General features: G+C 51.1%; 5 protein-coding genes across 5 annotated transcripts; 3 read left to right on the plus strand and 2 right to left on the minus strand.

The window, feature by feature from the left end:
* The first annotated feature begins 116 nt into the window (after positions 1 to 116).
* On the plus strand, positions 117 to 3,659 carry STEHIDRAFT_123708 (uncharacterized protein). Its single transcript, XM_007307351.1, has 17 exons — positions 117 to 261; positions 313 to 430; positions 493 to 502; positions 557 to 739; positions 810 to 819; positions 880 to 953; positions 1,008 to 1,184; positions 1,245 to 1,401; positions 1,480 to 1,553; positions 1,613 to 1,768; positions 1,828 to 1,897; positions 1,963 to 2,756; positions 2,823 to 2,918; positions 2,987 to 2,997; positions 3,052 to 3,139; positions 3,198 to 3,238; positions 3,308 to 3,659. Exons 7-17 carry the CDS (start codon positions 1,053 to 1,055, stop codon positions 3,387 to 3,389), a joined length of 1,701 nt encoding a protein of 566 aa, XP_007307413.1. The 5' UTR covers positions 117 to 261; positions 313 to 430; positions 493 to 502; positions 557 to 739; positions 810 to 819; positions 880 to 953; positions 1,008 to 1,052; the 3' UTR covers positions 3,390 to 3,659.
* A 2,133-nt stretch (positions 3,660 to 5,792) lies between these two features.
* STEHIDRAFT_101371 (NAD-P-binding protein) lies at positions 5,793 to 7,049 on the plus strand (the record flags this gene model as incomplete). The annotated part of the gene is made up of 3 exons (XM_007307352.1): positions 5,793 to 6,033; positions 6,134 to 6,649; positions 6,745 to 7,049. 3 exons carry the CDS (start codon positions 5,793 to 5,795, stop codon positions 7,047 to 7,049), a joined length of 1,062 nt encoding a protein of 353 aa, XP_007307414.1.
* A 129-nt stretch (positions 7,050 to 7,178) lies between these two features.
* On the minus strand, positions 7,179 to 10,821 carry STEHIDRAFT_148843 (kinase-like protein). The gene is made up of 9 exons (XM_007307353.1): positions 10,622 to 10,821; positions 10,506 to 10,545; positions 10,397 to 10,415; positions 9,967 to 10,240; positions 9,508 to 9,555; positions 9,199 to 9,427; positions 8,921 to 9,000; positions 8,586 to 8,664; positions 7,179 to 8,510 (listed from the first exon to the last, which is right to left on the minus strand). Exons 1-9 carry the CDS (start codon positions 10,661 to 10,663, stop codon positions 8,191 to 8,193), a joined length of 1,131 nt encoding a protein of 376 aa, XP_007307415.1. The 5' UTR covers positions 10,664 to 10,821; the 3' UTR covers positions 7,179 to 8,190.
* A 341-nt stretch (positions 10,822 to 11,162) lies between these two features.
* STEHIDRAFT_170587 (uncharacterized protein) lies at positions 11,163 to 12,898 on the minus strand. The gene is made up of 6 exons (XM_007307354.1): positions 12,686 to 12,898; positions 12,559 to 12,611; positions 12,435 to 12,467; positions 11,816 to 12,009; positions 11,572 to 11,746; positions 11,163 to 11,481 (listed from the first exon to the last, which is right to left on the minus strand). The coding sequence occupies exons 1-6, from the start codon at positions 12,834 to 12,836 to the stop codon at positions 11,194 to 11,196; spliced, it is 894 nt and encodes a 297-aa protein (XP_007307416.1). The 5' UTR covers positions 12,837 to 12,898; the 3' UTR covers positions 11,163 to 11,193.
* Positions 12,899 to 14,421: 1,523 nt separating this feature from the next.
* On the plus strand, positions 14,422 to 17,063 carry STEHIDRAFT_159863 (sugar transporter; the record flags this gene model as incomplete). Its single annotated transcript, XM_007307355.1, has 13 exons — positions 14,422 to 14,479; positions 14,657 to 14,709; positions 14,772 to 14,869; positions 14,931 to 14,939; positions 15,012 to 15,184; positions 15,256 to 15,343; positions 15,428 to 15,562; positions 15,642 to 15,892; positions 15,966 to 16,102; positions 16,169 to 16,351; positions 16,490 to 16,565; positions 16,623 to 16,777; positions 16,911 to 17,063. The coding sequence occupies 13 exons, from the start codon at positions 14,422 to 14,424 to the stop codon at positions 17,061 to 17,063; spliced, it is 1,569 nt and encodes a 522-aa protein (XP_007307417.1).
* Positions 17,064 to 17,339: the final 276 nt, after the last annotated feature.

A 17,339-nucleotide genomic window follows, 5' to 3' on the forward strand; every position in this document is an offset into this window, starting at 1 on the left:
ACTTGATCTGTGACTACCTAGCACCAACTGTCACGATCGCGACTTGACCGCGAAACGCGAACTTCACGGTACTAGGGAACGATAAATATCCCTTCACTTTCTTCTGGTTTAGTTCGCATCGAGCCAGACAGGCCGTATTATGGCATCCATCCATGCTCAACGAGCTAAGAGATGGCATACGAGTCCTTTCATGGCCGAATGGCTCTCCAATGCCGTTGATTACATCCGCACCCCTGCCGGATTGCGAGAGTACGAAATATGGTACGTTCTCGCTAGGTATCTTCATGTCTACCGGTTACCGAAAATAGTCAGGTTGGTGTAGGAGTTCGGTCCTGTGTTGGCAGCGAAAATGGCAGCGTACCCCCGGCAGCCTGCCAGCAGGAGGAAACCCTGGCTCAAGGACAGAGAACTCATATTCAACGAGGCTGCCGTGAGTTTGTAAGATAGAGATATCCTTCCGTTCCACTGATTTTCATTCCCCCTTCGCTATAGGTGGAACTGGGTGAGTGCTATGGCCAACTTTTTCATCCATTTCAGCTGAACTCGGCTTTTTGAGGCGTGGACATGGACGCCTTGAAGAGCTACCACCGATTCACAGGGGTGAAGATGATCGGCACTCCCCCTCGAACACTTCCCAGCATCAAGTCATCACTTAGCTTTCGATACGTCGGTACTTTGAACTGACTTCACTCGTTGATACAGGCGACGTCGTGGCGAAAGCTCCATTGATTGGCTCACTGTAAGGTATTCTCATCTCGAGTTTGGTTGCATGTGCTCATCTGTTCACCCCTATGTCAATCAAATTATAGCGTCGACACGGCTAGTCCTTTTGAACTCTGATTGTCAACCTAATTCTGACTCTTTCCCGACATTCTGCAGAGGCGGATACCTCTGGTCACAAATCCCCTCCTCTCAACCTTGCATGGCTTCGATCAATTGCCATATCTGAATACGTGAGCTCGAAGCTCAAGCACACTGGCCCACATTTTGATCCCTGTTCGAGATAGGATAAGACCAAGGATACACTTGAAGCATGGCGAAGTGAACCCAAAATGCTATTCGCCCGCATCGAGCGCCGAGCGCAAAGCACAATTTCGCACGACTGGGTTTACAAGCTCGATCCACAGAAGTTTCAAGCTGTTCAGATGGATTATGCCTTCAAGTCAAGTATGATGAAAATGTCGGCGAGTAGACATTCCCTCTTGCCCGTACTACCCTACAAGGAGATGTTCATCATCGTATAGATTGCATACATGGCGTGGTCAGAAACGACTCGTTTATTCGAAGACATCGCTCGGATGGGTATCACGACTGCGTCGTCCCTCGAGAGGGCGTACAAAAAGGATTTCAAACTCATGTGGCGCCTTGTAGGCTGTACCTCCCGGGTGTACGAGTTACTTTGTACGTGCCCATTACCCTGATTTTTGGTGTTCAGACTTGACTCGAAATATATTAATGATGCAATCCTCTTTCCTCCAGCTCAGATGAGGGTTGTATTTATAGACAGCTTGACCTGGTGCGAAGCATTTCGGCCGTTGTTCAATCGCTACCGTGTAAGATTACATCTATTCTGAGACATTCCATCGAAATCGGCTACTAATAACTTACGCAGAAACCGGAACCAGACAGCCAGAGCGTCATTCAGGTGAAGGAACGGTATAGGTATGCGTCAGCGTCAGCACAACTGAGTGACATTGAGAGAGTGGTCGTCGCACATCATGAAAAACCCGACATACTGTGCTTTTGCCGAGACATCGGGAAAGTAATGGTGAGTGCAGCATAATATCATCGTCCTACATTCTTTGGTCTGACACGACAACTACCTAGTCCGAAGACCCAACAGAACTCAATAAGTTCTCGGCGGAATTCTTTGACGAGTTGGGCGATATATCGATAGGTACATCGTCTCATGCCTTGGTGCTCTTCTTCGATGGCTAATGCCTACTCTTTGTATTATATCAGTCGAAGAGTTTCTCTATGACTTCATGCATAGCGACTTCGGCGAAGGACTCAAAAGCCATTACCTATCCCTTGCTTCAGAGCCTCAAGGTCTCGCGTCCCTCCCCGACTTCCTCCCAACCATTCTCCGCATGAACCCAAATCTGATCAAACCCGTCAACTACTGGCAACGCATGTCAAGCCCTGTCGGCGCTTTTATTCGTGCCGAAACCGATCTTCTACGAGCTGTCATCTACCCAGGCAATATCTACTCACTCACTCAAGCCTACGTGTCCGGACCATCTATCTCACCCACTGCCTTCATGGAAATTTTCGAAAAGACCTGGCTTGAGATCGATGCAGCGTTTTATGATGGTGCTTGTCGACTCGACGCGCCTGGAGCTTCAGGGTCTGTGGCCAAATCCTTTGGCTTTTACTCGCCGAAGGATCCAGAGAGGCCGTCGCTCACCAAGTCCCTCTTCCGCATGTTCGATACTATGTTGAGCGCTAGAAACTTGAAGTTGGAAGCGGCGACGACTCCAGCTCCGCCGAGACAAACGTTTAAGGAGACCATTCCCGTAACAAATCCTGGAGAGTCTACCGCTACCTCGGGACATGCGTATCGCACAGAAGCGGCTAAAGAGGCGGCGCCTAAGAAGAAGAAAAAGAAGACTCGAAAAGCAACTGACAGTGTTTCCGAGATCAAGGAACCCCAGGTCGTTGTAGAGGAAGTTGTCGAGTCGGATGAGGCAGACCGTTTCGACGCTTTGCCTGATGTGCTCCCCGCTGAATTCAAACTCGGAAAGAAAACACTAAATGTAGGTTTCGACGGTCGTCTCTCTTTTTTTTCTTTGCGTGGGGCTAAGTTTTGTCTTGGTACGAAGATTTTCCACAAAGTCCTCGACCTCGACGAGCACACCAAGGATACGGCCGATGTGGCTGAGAAAAAGGGTCAGGTACGATGGGGCGACTTTGAACGTGTACGTCCTTCCACTGTTATTCAAACAGTAGTCGCGCTGAGGCCTGCATCCACCGCTCGGTATAACAGGCCATGAAAAGGTGAGTGAGTCGGAGGATCCTTGTGACCACGCATGCTAATCATAGACTATGAAGGGTTGGCTTCGAGGTCTATGAGACCGCGGGGTCGTCAGTGCGGTTTGATCCTCCTGCACGCACGGCCAGGCCCATAACTTTCCATCGTGTAGGTCGCAATTCACTCTCCCGCCTTTCGACTATGAGCTTATCTCTATTTCTTTCAGCCTCACCCAGACTCGACATTGACACCACCGCTGCTGAAATGGTGCGTCGATCAAATGTCGATTCTCCTCGTACGGCTGTAGCTAGCGACTGACATGGCCTTTGCTTTCAGGATCGGTGCTCGCCTTCGAAGGTGTTATGGCTGGACCACAGCGACTTTCCAACGCGAGACGCAACCTGGACCAGATGCGTAAGGGCGCGTTCGGCTGCCATCAACGTTGCAGCGTTGCACCGCCAAAACACGGAGAAGCGCTGCTGCCCCTGAGCTCCCCGACGGCTCACGCGTGCAGCCCACTTTATATGAACGTCGAATTTCTTGGATAACTTTCTTGGGCATCTATTGCTTTGTATCTACGCTTCTCTTTTCTTGATTTGTCCGAGCGAGTGGACCCGGTGACTATGCGCTCTCGTATGTGTGAAGCCTTCGTACACTTGAGTATTGTATATAATGTAATACCATCATTTGCACTGACGATACATATCGAGATGGGTTCGACATAGCACAACATGCTTTGAGATTCAGTAAACCTAATGTCCGCGATGGTTCGCTCTCTGTGTGAATGTGAATCGAGACGAGCCTGAGGTATGGAGAGAACTCGGTTGAAGAACGAAGGAGTATAACGATAGGTGATATGGGCATGAATGTGAGACAAAACAACTGTGGCACGATGATGCGAACAGGACAGAAGTATCGAGATTATTATGTCTTCGGGTTAGAGAGTAGGTCGTATAATCGGAGCGTGGCAAGTCGTTCAATGTAGGTGTGCTGTCAAGGTGGTCTTGGGTCGGGGTTCACCATAGGCCCTTGTGCGATGCTGGCTCTACAACGTTCAAAAAGGTCAGACTCAAACCGACCAAGCGAACAGTCATCGAAACCAGAATATGCCCCTAAATAGGCCCACTCGAAGAGATGCGATTGAAGTGAACGAACTCACTTCGTTTCCCGAGAACATACAGCACCCAAGCACCCGCGAAACACCCTACAGTCGCCAACACCAGCAACACCACCCAAACCGCCATCCTCCGTTCGTATCTTAAGGAATGCCGTGAACTCTCGCTCAAGGATGTGGAATGACTGGATTTAATGGAACCCGACCCAGTGCTCGCGCTCTGTCCATGACGGAAAGTGAGAGGGGGAGGGCGGCTGCGTAGGCTGCGCGAGCCCTTCTCGATGGCTATGGATGGTGACTCCGTATTGGCGGGACTCTTGGAGCGATTTTTCAGGTTGTATGGTGTCGTAGGAAAGGAAGGACGCATGGAGCTAAGAACAGCTGTTCCGAATCAGAAGTCACTAGACAGCGAGGATCGAGTGATGCCGCCGTAAAACACAAGAAGGAAATACTGCAATCAACCACTCTGACACGTCCCTTGAACGCTGCCAAGGGGGTGAAATGGCCTAGGAAGCAAAGTAAAGATTGATTAAATGTCCGCCGACTCGACTGTTCTGTGTTGGCCACACAAGTCACAAAAACAAAGCCAACCACCACTCAGCGGCAAGGAAGAGAAAGGAAGAGCGCTGGTCTACCCGGAGAACGAGGTTCGGAGAAATTAGAAAAGGACGTCTTCAATAAAACTAATTTGACTGGGTGTGGTGAAGAACAGAGTGTTCAAGTTGATTTTGTAAACGCGCCGCCACTGCCACGTGCGGAAGTGTATTGTGGCGCAGGATTAACTAAGGTTATCGTCGCGTTCACTCTCGTTCCTGACCACCATGTCTCAAAAGTGAAGTTATGTTGGAGTATTCTACGTCACTTAGATCCGAATACAGGTGAGCGGCTATCCGTAGGAATGATCCCCTGAACCTAACCTATAGGCACAGATCCAGGGCTTCCTTTGCCGGCGTGAAAACCTCTGCCACCACGCGTGAAGCTGCCGAAGCTCGTCCAGTGTGCGGTTTGGACCCATTCTCAGCATCCAACGGGTAGCTGGTCAGTGGATGACCTCCCGTAGGAAGTCTGCGAGGGGTTTAGAGGTCTACGTGCACAGACAGGAGGCTAAGTTTAATTCTTGATTGGACTCAGAGTCTGGCCCCGTTAGACTGCGTTCGTGTTTCTGCGCTTCAGGAAAAACTCCTACTACTGGTAAAGCGCTACCGAAAACCACCCAGTGACAACTTTTCACTTGCATCTTATGTGCCGGAAGACTTGCGTTTCCGAATCGCTTTCTCGAGTGGATACTTCGGTATGGCCGCCTCTGACTCTGGGTTCTCAAAGCGACGGTGCTCGTCTTCGCGTCGGTTATGGTTCTATGGAATCGCCACCTTGTTCATACCGGCGCTTGTGTCTCCTCTTTCTCAGCGTTTCTCTCGACCAGCAGGCTTCTACTACGGAGAGCTAGTGGGTACAATGTGTGGGTCTGAACCCCCTCCCAAACATGCAGTCCTAGTTTGCGTTCAGGTGAAGTCTTCGCTGAGTGGGTTTGGTTCACAGCTGATCTTTCAGACCCACAACCGCGAGTCCTGATCCACAGCCAAGAAACAAGAGGACCCACATTATCCGGATATCCCGTTTACAGTATAAAAGGGGAACGGCCACCAAACCTTCGCACCTCAGCTATATTTTACACACCCAAACTCGACTCACATTCCCACTTGAATCATGGCCACAGCTATCCCTAAAGGTTCCACAGTCCTCGTCACAGGCGTAAACGGCTACATCGCCTCCCACCTCGCAGATCAGCTCCTCTCCGCTGGCTACAACGTCCGCGGGACTGTCCGCAACGCTTCTCGCACCCAATGGATCAGAGATCTGTTCGACGAGAAGTATGGGCCGGGGAGGTTTGAGACGGTCGTCGTGCCGAAGGTGGACGCGGAGGGAGCATGGGATGAAGCAGTAAAAGGTCGGTTTACCCTGCTTACTAGTCTCTCCCTGCTTGTGCTCATAACTGTGGACGTCATTCCAATTCTAAACGCACGACTTTCATTCACCCGGCATCACAGGTGTCTCTGGGATCGCGCACGTCGCTACCAACGTCTCCCTCTCCTCCAATCCCCACGAGGTAATCCCTGAGACCGTCTCCGGAACCCTCTCCCTCCTCCGCGCCGCCTCTCTCACTAAAGGTGACACACCTCTCCGCTTCGTCTACACCTCCTCCTCCAGCACTACTGGCTTCATCGTCCATAACAAGCCCCGTGTCATCACTACCTCCACATGGAACGACGAGGCGCCCGAGTTAGCATGGGCTCCGCCGCCGTATACTGATCAGAAGAAGTGGGCGGTTTACGCGACTAGTAAGATGGAGTCGGAGAAAGCCTGTTTCAAGTTCGCGAAGGACTTGGATGCGGAGATAAAGGCGGGAACGGCGGGACAGAAGAGGAGACTTGTAGTGAATAGCGTGTTGCCGTGCGTGAACTTCGGACCGTCGCTGCATGACACTCAGAGCTCGGAGACGTTGGTCTGGATGCGGAGGTTGGTTAAGGGCGATACAGGATTTATAAAGGACGCAGTTCCTCCTCGTAAGTTTATTTCCTTCCTTCTGTCCTATATACCCTCTTCCACGCAACTTATTGAGTAATACTAACTCTTGAACAACCAACATTGCTCTGAACAGAATGGTTCGTCGATGCACGCGACTCCGCCCGCCTGCACGTCGCCGCTCTGACAGACCCCAACGTCGTCTCCGAACGTATCTTCGCCTATTCAGAGACGTTCAGCTGGTCCCGCGTCCTCGCTATCCTGCGTCGCCTTTACCCCGACCGAGAATGGCCGGAGGGTCCCAAGGACGAACCAGAAGATCTGAGTACAGTGGACGCTCGGAACAGGAGTGTGGAACTGTTGAGGGGGATGGGGAGGGAGGGTTTCATTGGGTTGGAGGAAAGCGTGAAGGCTAGCGCTGATCTGATTTTGCATGGGTAGTGATAGATGTCTGGTGCGAGGCAAGAAGTGAACGGCGATTTACGATGTGATCGGTAGTAGAGAGATGGGGAAACCAGGGGCGGTGAATACGCAAGAGGCGGACGTTAGGTGCAGACTTCAAGTACTGATGCAATGCAATAAAATATCGTATCCCTTCGTATGCAAGGACAGAATTAATGCAGCTACAGGATTATAGGACAAGTCATAGATCACAGTGGCGTAAACAAAACGAAACGAGACGAAACGAGACTAGAAACGTGAATGACACAGAAAGTAAACAACAAAAGATCGCGTGTATGGTAGCGTTTCAAGAAAGAGAAGGAAGGAAGGAAGGTGCCAAGATAAAACTAGAGTCTGCGGGTGAGTGGGGTCGGGTACTGAGACGAAAGCTAAAGACGAGATGACGTAGGTCGCAATACATAAGGCTCACAAATTCCCCGGAAGAAAGGTGAAAGAAACGAAACGGGACAAGGAATCTCGATCAGTGCGGCCTGCGGTTAGGAGAGGAAGGTCAAAGGATATATGTACGGGGTTATACTGCGATTGAACTGGCACGGACACGGACACGGACAAAGACTCTGGGTGGGGTAAGTAAGTACACGCGATTCTTCACAAGCACCAGCTATACACAAAAAACACGGTGACCATTTCTTCTTCTGTTTCTTCTTCTCCCCAAGGACAACGACGTCTGATACACTAACAACCCCCGAGGACTCTGGATCGACCAACAGCTAGGGCAAGAAAGAACTCCGTGAACGTAGGACATGGAAAGGAAAGTGAATGCGTGAATGCTATGCGTGAATGGAGGCAGGAATACACAGGGACGAGACTGGACGGAACATGAACACGAACATTGACATCGGATGACACTTCACACGGTCTACCACGACAAAATAAAGAAGAAGAAAAACACAAACGCACGAACGCACAGTCACAACCACACAAACAAGAAAGAGCTCGACGAGGAAGCCACCGACGAGGGAGAAACGGGAAGGGGGGAATAAAAGGAATATACGCTCGCAGAATAGAGAAAATACAAGTCCGTCGACAACACCAAATCGTCCATGGGGTCTTGAAGAATGGATCGTAATCTCTCTCTCCTCTCGCTCTCCGGACAAACCGCATCTCATGCGCGCTGAATTTACTTCCCGATATGCTCAACGTTCCCATTCCCCAACCTCGACTGTCCCTCTGGTCCAGCCAACGCGCCCGACGGTGCCTCACCATCCGCAGCACCCGGGTCCGAAACCTGATGGAAGTCGAGGATCTCGCTGTACATCATGACCTTCCAAGTATCGATCGGCAGCTCCGCGTCGTTGAACGACCAATCGAATTTCTCGTTCGCGACGGGCTCGTCCGTGGGATCATGATACGGTGCGACATACTCGTGCGCGAGCGACTCGGTGGCATCGATACGTTTACGTGGGTCGAAGACGAGCATCTTCTCGAGCAGGTCGAGCGCTATAAGCCATCGTCACAAGTATGTTAGCCGCGCAAAAAAGGAGTGGTTAAGGACGAAGGAAAGTTGATACGTACCCGACTCGTCATTACACCTCAGCTTCTCACTGAAGGGGACACGCTCCCTCTTCGGGAGAGATTGTACGAACCTGAGCGTCTATTCGCCCATAACGCCGCAGTCCAGTCCAACGTGACAGAGCGAACATATCCAACATGGGTAGAAGAAACGAATATAGAAGAAAGTCAGTAAAGATAGTACAAAGTACAGTTACAAGGATGAATCCGCGAGAACGGTCCGAGATCCAATAGAAGAAGTTTTGGAGAATGGATAGAAATGACGAAAGGATTTGGAAGTTGTGGTAGAGATGGATGGATGGATGGATAGGCATAGATAGATAGAGGTGTGGACGTACGTTTTCGCTGGCGATTGTCTCAATGACGTCATCGGGAGGCGTACCGAGCAACTCGGTAATGATGCTGAACTGGTTCACGTCTGGGAGGAAGAACATCGACGACAGAAGTTGTGAGTCAGTACCAAAGAAGTGTTAGGGTGCAGAGCCGGCAGTGATGCGGAAAAAACGAAGTCAAGCAGAATGATAAGTATAGCCGCCTTATCTCCACCAGAAAGCAAAACGCCACGCCTCTGAGAGAACAAGACGACAGCCAAAGAAAAAAGGATGCAAAGACGTACGGTCTTTGCCCGGGAACAATGGCTTCCCCTCCAACATCTCCGCAAAGATACATCCCGTGCTCCAGATATCGACCGCGACGTCATACTTTTGCCAGGTGAGCATGATCTCCGGCGCGCGGTAGTACCGTGTCGAGACGTAGCCCGTCATCTGCGGGTCTTGTATTCGGGCAAGGCCAAAGTCACAAATTTTCAGATCACAATTCTCGTTCACGAGGATGTTGCTGGGTTTCTACGCAGGAGGCGTGAAAATTCAGGCAACACAAAAAGAGTGAGCAAGAGGTATCGTTTGGGAAGAAAAATATTACTTACGAGATCACGATGGACGACACCGGCAGAGTGCACGTATTTCAGGCCACGCTATACATCAAAAGGTCAGCATCACATCCTACCAGACAATTTAAACCGTAGAAAAAGTATTTTTGCATCGCCAGCCCTTCGATAGGCCAATACGATGGTTGACGCAGTCGACGCCACACATTCCTCCGAATTCGTGGGAAGTGGAAGTTAATAGAGACGCCAGGCACATTTATGGTCAACGCCGTCGACGATACTCGGGCGTGATCCTGAGAGCGATGCAGCGGGAGATGTGCCTAGAACCCCGTCATCGGAGGCATGAGGCGGACCACGCCCTCTTGTCCCACAGGAGACGCGCCTATGATGTGACGCACAATGTCCCCGATAATCCAACCCCCTATTACAGCACAAAACATCCCCGAGCACAGCCGCAAGAAACAAGAACATCAGAGCAAGTAAGAGACGGAAACGCACAAGGATCTGGTACAAGAAATACTGAATGAACTGCTTCTCCAACGGCCTGCTCGTCAACAGCCGGTGCAAATCCGTACCGAGGAGCTCAGTGACGAAATAGATGTCCTCGAGGGGGGAGATAAAGACGTCAGAGAGGGAGATGATGTTCTCGTGCTGGATGTGCTTGAGAAGTTTGAGCTCGCGGTAGGTGCGCTTGGCGAGGACAGGGGTTGAGAAGGGCTTCATGATCTTCTTGACCGCAACGGACGCGCCTGTGAGCTGGTCCTTGGCAGAACTGGGGAGGGATCGTCGGATAGTGGAGAAAATAGGGTTATGGAGCGAGGAGTATGAAAATTGAAGTAGGGTCGATAAATGAAAATATGGACGGTGGCACAACGTCCAGTGAGCGACGATAGACCGGAATGCGGGCAACAACCAAGTGCAAACGCACCATACGAGACCAAAGGCACCTGCAAGTCGAGAAAGTCAGCGTACAGTCCTCCAGTTCACCGAGCAAAGATCGGGGCGGCGATCTCGACTTTGCTAACAAAAACACGTACCCATTCCGACAGGTTGAAGGTCGACATATCGAGTCGTGACCTTCCCATCCAATCCCACACAACCAACACGCAATGAGCCCGCGACCAACCACCTTCAAACAAGAGAAAGATCGCACCTCGAACGAGGTACCGAAGATGCTGAGTTTGACGAACGACATTCGTTGTTTCGCTGATTCGGATGCGGAGTCGTTTGGGCAGTAAAATTTACTGGATATAGGGAGAATAGACCGTGAAAACAAGGAAGAAAGCTGGGTAAAACAGAAGGTCTGTTGACGGCAAGGAGACCTCTGAGGACAATGAGGACGGATGGGTGGACGGAAGAGGGAAAGGGAGTTGTCGAGGGTTGCCTCGCAGGCGTCCAGAATCCAGATCGTCGGCAGCCGCCGGTACGATCCAGATTCGGCTCTTTCTCCACCTTATTGCCGTGCCTCGATGACGCTACATAGCTGCGTTACAGTTATATAACAGTAGTAAGGTATATATGCAAGTCGAAAGGCGAGCAAAATAAGAGATCCAGTAAGGGTAAGTCATGAAGTGATGCAGCAGAAACAGAAGCAATGAACACGCAAAAAAGAAGAGGTAATAAACAAGCAGTGAAAAGAGGCATCCCTACAAACCGCCCGCCCGCCCCCCCCCTCCCCTACGCCCAGCATCCCCACAGCGGTTGCACAAAGACGGAGTAGATTTATTAGTAATCATCCCAGTCTCCATACCCACACCCCCCACCACCGATCTCTCCCACTTCAAACTTAAGCGTGCACTTCATCCCATTCTTCGAATAATTCACGTCCAAGCTCTGAATCTCAACATCGCACTGTCCCAGCTTCGCGGACTTGGAGAACGTGGACCCAAAGCCACCAAAGCCACCACCAAAGGTACGGGTAGGGACGCCGCCTCTAGACCAGCGGTTGCCTTTCAGTGGGAGTTGCTTGGTGAGATCGGGTCCTAGGAGAGCGTTGACCTGGGCGGTGTTTCGCTGAAGGAGGTCAAGGGGAAGTTAAAATCAGCGGGTGGGTCGTGTAACAACTGCGATTGATGTGGAACGAGAGTAGGAGTATGAACGTACGAATTCGATAATCGTCACGGTCGACTTCGGTTTGTTCTGTGGCGTCGGCTGGATGAGCACGCCCTTCCCTCCAAAGATCGCCTCAAACTCTGAAGGCTCGAGCACCTCGTCGATCTTGATCGTCTTCGACCCGCCTTGGAACTTACAGTTGTCGGATTTGCACTCTTTCTTCACTCTATGCAATTCCAGCACCAAGTCAGTATGCGAGCGAACGGTAGAGGCAGATGCGAGCGAGGCGACGAACCTGTCGAATATCTTCTTCAACTGCACCTTGGTCTTCTTCTCTTCCGCTTTCGAGAGACCGCTGCTAGTAGTAGCGACAGCAGCTGCGGCAGAAGTGGAGGGCCCGGCTTTGCTATCGTTGTCGTCGTCAGGAGAGGCGGCGGCCTTGCGAGCGCGTTTCACCGGCGGAGGTTGGGTACCCAATTGATCCTCGAGCTGAAAGTCATAGCGGATGTAAGCAAAGGCACAGGGGCTGGGGGTCCACATTGTAAAGGAAATCTGTTGATAAGTGTGCGGGCGGATGTTAGGCTACCCTTCGAGCACCCACACATTGCTTAGGGGAACACTTGGTCAATGCCAACTAGAAGGGCGTCTCAAGTATACTCTTTGTTTCAGTATAGACCCTCACATCTCGATAATCATGAAGAGTCGTATTCTGTCGGCGACATATCAGATATGACCCAGGGCCGAGTCTATATCACCGGTACCTCACTCTGAGACTAGGGCCTGCTTATGAGTGAGACCGTTCATTAAGAAACCTTTGAGTAGAGAAGGCGCGTTGGGGAGCAGCGAGGCGAGTGCGGGGCAACAGCGCGTCGTTATGGCCCCTGTCCGGCGAGGTATCACAAACCCAAACTCACCTCAATAATCCGGGCCTTCAACGCCTCCAGGACCTGCACGACACGCGCAAAAAGATCGATACAGAGTCAGTTTCATGCGAACCAGAGCACAAAGAAAGCAACAAATGGGGATCATAAACCTTACTTCAGGCCTCGCAACCACGCTCGTCACATTGATACCCGTTACATCCACTTCCTCTACAACACCACCAAACAGACATCTCAGCATCTCGCCCATACAGCCATCAGTTATCAGACCAAAGATTTCTCACCGCCATCAGCCAAGGTGATCCTTCTATTGCCTTGAGCACTCGTCTGCTTCTTCGCCGGCGCACGCTTCCTCTTCTCGCCCGTCGTGGTTGCCGCCTGAGTGGTAGGGGGAGAAGCTATAAGCAAGGCCCTGATATCTAGTGTCGTAGCCATTCGTAAATATTTTGTTTGTGATTATGTGGTATCGTGAAGTACGCTGAACAACAAAGGAAGCTGCGAGGACGAAGCGACGGTGGTCAGCGCGTCTGCCGCAAGTCGCGCCTACACGCGACGGCGTTCATGCTTTAGGGCAGGTCAAGACGCGTAAGCTGGGTACTTAGCCGAATGTCAAGCCTCCGTCGACGCCACGCACTTGATTTATCTTCATATCTCATTCAAACACGCGCCTGTGTAGAAAGGATTCCCATTACGATCGTTGCTGGTACTAAATCCTTGGCTTTATGAATGTGTTTCGGGTTCGTACCGACCAGTTGAGGACATGCTAAGTTCTTGAGACTCGGAGGTTTGAATCCCGGGCAATCACAGTCTTTACGGCCAAAGAGTTTGCTTACCTTGAGCGCATGATATCCTCCATGCATATGGCATCGGTGGCAGCTGCAATGGTGCGAAAATGAATTCAGGGGCTTGCGAGCTCTGTTCGTACCAGCTGACCCTCCTGCCCCCTTACACCACATGAACGCTCCGAGTCGCTATGGCTTCTCACCTTCTTGCTCCAGCTTGCTCCTCGGTCTCTTTTTTCTTCTGCGATCAGATCAATGAACGTTAACGGTGGCGTTAACCTCAAACGGCAGTCTACGCAGGATTCTTGAACATACCGATCGGGGCCGACTCGTCGCAGGATAAGGATAAGTATCTGCCTCTCGAGCCCCCCAGACCACTCCACTCCCATACGGCGTCTTCCATAAATAGTATGTTTCTTCTCCTTGTGTCTTATTGCATGAGACTGATGTGTAAATCTTTTGTTTTGGTTCCAAGTTCAGGTTTTGCATGACGCAAGGTCAAACGCGAGATGGTCGACGCATGACCGAGAAAAAATTTCTCCCACATTCCTCATGTCACAGACTCTATCTACCGGCAGAACGGATCTTTTCTTGTTCTCGTGGGATGCACGCGCGCAGCGAGCGCTTTTCTGCGACGTCACCAGTCATGGAAGTAGTGCCGCCTGCGCCTCTTCCCAGGGATAGGCTGGTAAGTTCGAGAGGTATCTTCAAGCTCGTTTTTAAAAACTCCTCGTATTATTACCATCTTACCATAACACAATTGGTGGTGGTATGCTGATATTAACCTTACATTCATGAACCCCCACAGTGAAAGTTATCGGGCTCTCCAGCTCCGTAAACTCTGCTCCGTTCGCGGACCGGCCAATCTTTACACGCCGGACCGCCAGACGCCCGCCTACCATGATCGTACCCATCATCTGACACTGAACGTAAACCACAGGCAGGAGTCGGAACCTTTCGCTCTCGCCTAGTCAAGGTCATCTCTCCCCGGGATCGTGGTCAAATTCTGATTTTGGGAGGGTCGTGGGGCTCCACAGTCCCCAGAGAGAAAAGAAGCCAGCCGTAACGCGTATGGGATGGAAGCGGGGTACGAGGGTGGGGAAGCATATATAAGAAGAGTCAAAGCTTCTGCTTGATGGAGCGTGACCTCCTCTCTTCGTCCTTTCGTGTTCTCACTTTGGGTTTCTGCTGTGGACGCGACTTTGCTTTGCACTTGTTGGACGCAAAGAGATATCAGGATGGTTGCTGTACCATCGAATAGGAGAGCTATTGTCCTCGCGATCTTCATTGCGTTTGGTGCGCCGCTACGGCCTTTGTTCTTCTCATCATGACGGTTGGACTGACATCACTGTACTGGGTATATGGACGTACAGGAGGTAAAAGGGCTAGATTATCACTGCTTGTATCAAAATACTAGTACGTTCAATCTGCTAGTACCCTTCTGTCTCACCTTAGCTGACATTCGCGCAACAGATTTGTCTCTGCCTACAGGATTTCTTTTCGGATACGACATCGGTGTCATCTCAGTAAGCTTCCACACCATCCATACTGTCATCATCAACTAGCCCACTGATATTACTGCTCGTAGGGATGTCTGATTATGCCTGATTTCATCGACCGCTTCGGGGTTGACGGAGTTCTCGACAGCAGTCGACAATCCATCATCACATCACTACTTTCCGCCGGGTACGTCTTCTTCCTTTCGCCCTGCTTTTCTTCACCCCATCTGACCTCCTTACTCGTGTAGAACCTTCGTGTAAGATACCTACTGATATGCGCCTCGCACGAGAAACTGGCTAAGTGGCTGACACGTTTTCTCTTTCTCAAGTGGTTCGCTGGCCCAAGCCTTCACCTCCGACAGCCTCGGACGACGACCTTCCATTCTCATCTGGTCCGGCGTTTTCACCATCGGCGTGCTCATCCAAACGGCCACCGATAGGTCCATCGTTCAAATCACCATAGGACGTTTTATCGCAGGTCTTGGTGTCGGTGCCCTTTCTGGTGCGCTCGTTTTTTTTTGCTCGTATCTCATGTAGAAGAAGCCTGACAAACGGCATCTCACCTCCCTATAGCTATCGTACCGCTCTACACCGGTGAGACAGTGCCGAAAGCGATCCGTGGCAGTATGTTGGTTCTGTACCAAATGCAAATCATCACGGGGTATGTCGAAGTTCCCCGCCTGGCCTTCGCATCTGGGATGTTGGTAGCGAGGCATTGTGTTCTGATTTGCTTTTGTCATTTCAGTATCTTCTTGTCCTACATCATTGATCTTGGGACACACACCATCAGCAACTCTGCGTCGTGGCGTATCCCAGTTGGTCTCCAAATGCTTTGGGGTCTCATCCTCCTCAGCGGTATCTTCTTCCTTCCGGAATCACCGTGCGTTTCCTCTCCCCCTCGTCCCTTCTCATCAAAGCTTTCGGAGCATTGCGCTTATATGGTGACCATGTCCACACAGTCGTCACCTCCTCTACCACGGCCGCGAAGCCGAAGCCCGTCTCGTCGTCGCCGAGCTTAATTCTGTCCCGCCTGAAGACGCCCTCGTCACCGAAACCCTCGAAGAACTCCAATTCGCCATCGATGCGGAGAACGAGGGTGGCAAAGCGTCGTGGCTCGAGTGTTTCAGCATGAGGAACCAGCTCTGGAAGCGGACGTTGAACGGAATGATGTTGCAGTTCATCCAGCAGCTGAACGGACAGAACTTCTACTGTGAGTTTTTTCTTCTTCGATTTTGCGGTGTGATGAAAGAAGCTGAGGAGGATTGACTGGTTACCTTGAACAGACTACTATGGTGATACGTTCTTCAAGAGCGCGGGTACGACGCTTTCGCCCTATGTCATTCAGACCATCCTCGGTGCCGTCTCCGTCGTTGGAACCGCGCCCGCCCTCTACCTCATCGAAACCGTCGGTCGTCGTGACGTACGTCTGCCTCTCTTTCTCTGCACCATCGACTATGCATCTGACCTCTGTGTGCGAACGAAACAGATGCTTCTCATCGGCTCCGTACTCGAAGCTATCTGTGCCCTCATCGCCGCCCTCGTTGGACATTTCACCCTCGCCCCGACCGGTACACCGACCGACCAACTCACCGTGCGGAACAAGCGTGGGGGAGACACGCTCATTGCGTTTGCGGTCCTTCACGTCTTCTCGTTCTCGATGTTCTGGGGGGTGAGTTAGCGTTCGCGGCGATTAAAAGCGAAAAGAAATCTGACCCCCTCTTCCTCCCCCTGCCTGCTTACGTAGCCAGTAAGTCCTCTACTCAAATGCTGCTTCCCACATCCAATTAACACTGACGATTATTCGAAGACCCCCTGGGTTTTTTTGGGCGAGAGTTTTCCGCTCAGAGTCAGGCCGAAAAGTATTGCCCTGGGCAGCGCAACCAGTATGTCGATTTCTTTTATTCTTTTATTGTCTAGGATAAGTCTAATGGTCCGGACAGATTGGATCTGGAATTTCCTGCTTGGATTCTTTGCACCTAAGATTGCGGTAGATATCGGTCCATTGATTCTGCTCATCTTCTTTGGTGCATTGGTATTCGGATGGTTCTACGTCTACCTACTAATCCCGGAGACCAAAGGCCTCTCACTCGAAGAGGTGCGGTTTCTTTTTCCTTCCTTTTCCCATTGCTTCTTTTTCCCGATCTCCACCTTTCTCTCCTCTTCATTTGTTGAAGACCGTGTCTGATTCGGCTGATACTGACGGGGCGTCAACGTTTGATCATGACCAGGTTGATGAAATGTACGCCTCTGGTGTCAAGCCATGGCGCTCGGCAGCCTGGCGACCACATCTCCTCGACCAAATGCACGAACACCAGCATCACCAAGACGTCAAGGAAGACAACATCGCGGAGAAGACGGGTGCGGACGTGTCGGAGGCATAGGGCTTCTTCACTCCCTTCGATCGCGTCTTTGATTTTGCGTCCGTTCTTTCTCCGCCTCTTGCATACGGCTTTCTTTCCCCCTCGCTACCATTCGTGGACGTGGACACATTCTTGGAAAGGGGAGGGGGGGAGGTCAAAAGGGCGATGATGGAATGATCGAGATGGTTTTATTTTTCTCTTCATGGCTTTGATGATTTGTTATGTTCGTGTATGCGACGGGAACGTCGTTGTAATTTTAAAGACCGTGGTATCCTTTCCCACTGTATGACCGCAAAC

Source organism: Stereum hirsutum (genome assembly GCF_000264905.1).
Source record: "Stereum hirsutum FP-91666 SS1 unplaced genomic scaffold STEHIscaffold_13, whole genome shotgun sequence".
NCBI lineage: Eukaryota > Fungi > Basidiomycota > Agaricomycetes > Russulales > Stereaceae > Stereum > Stereum hirsutum.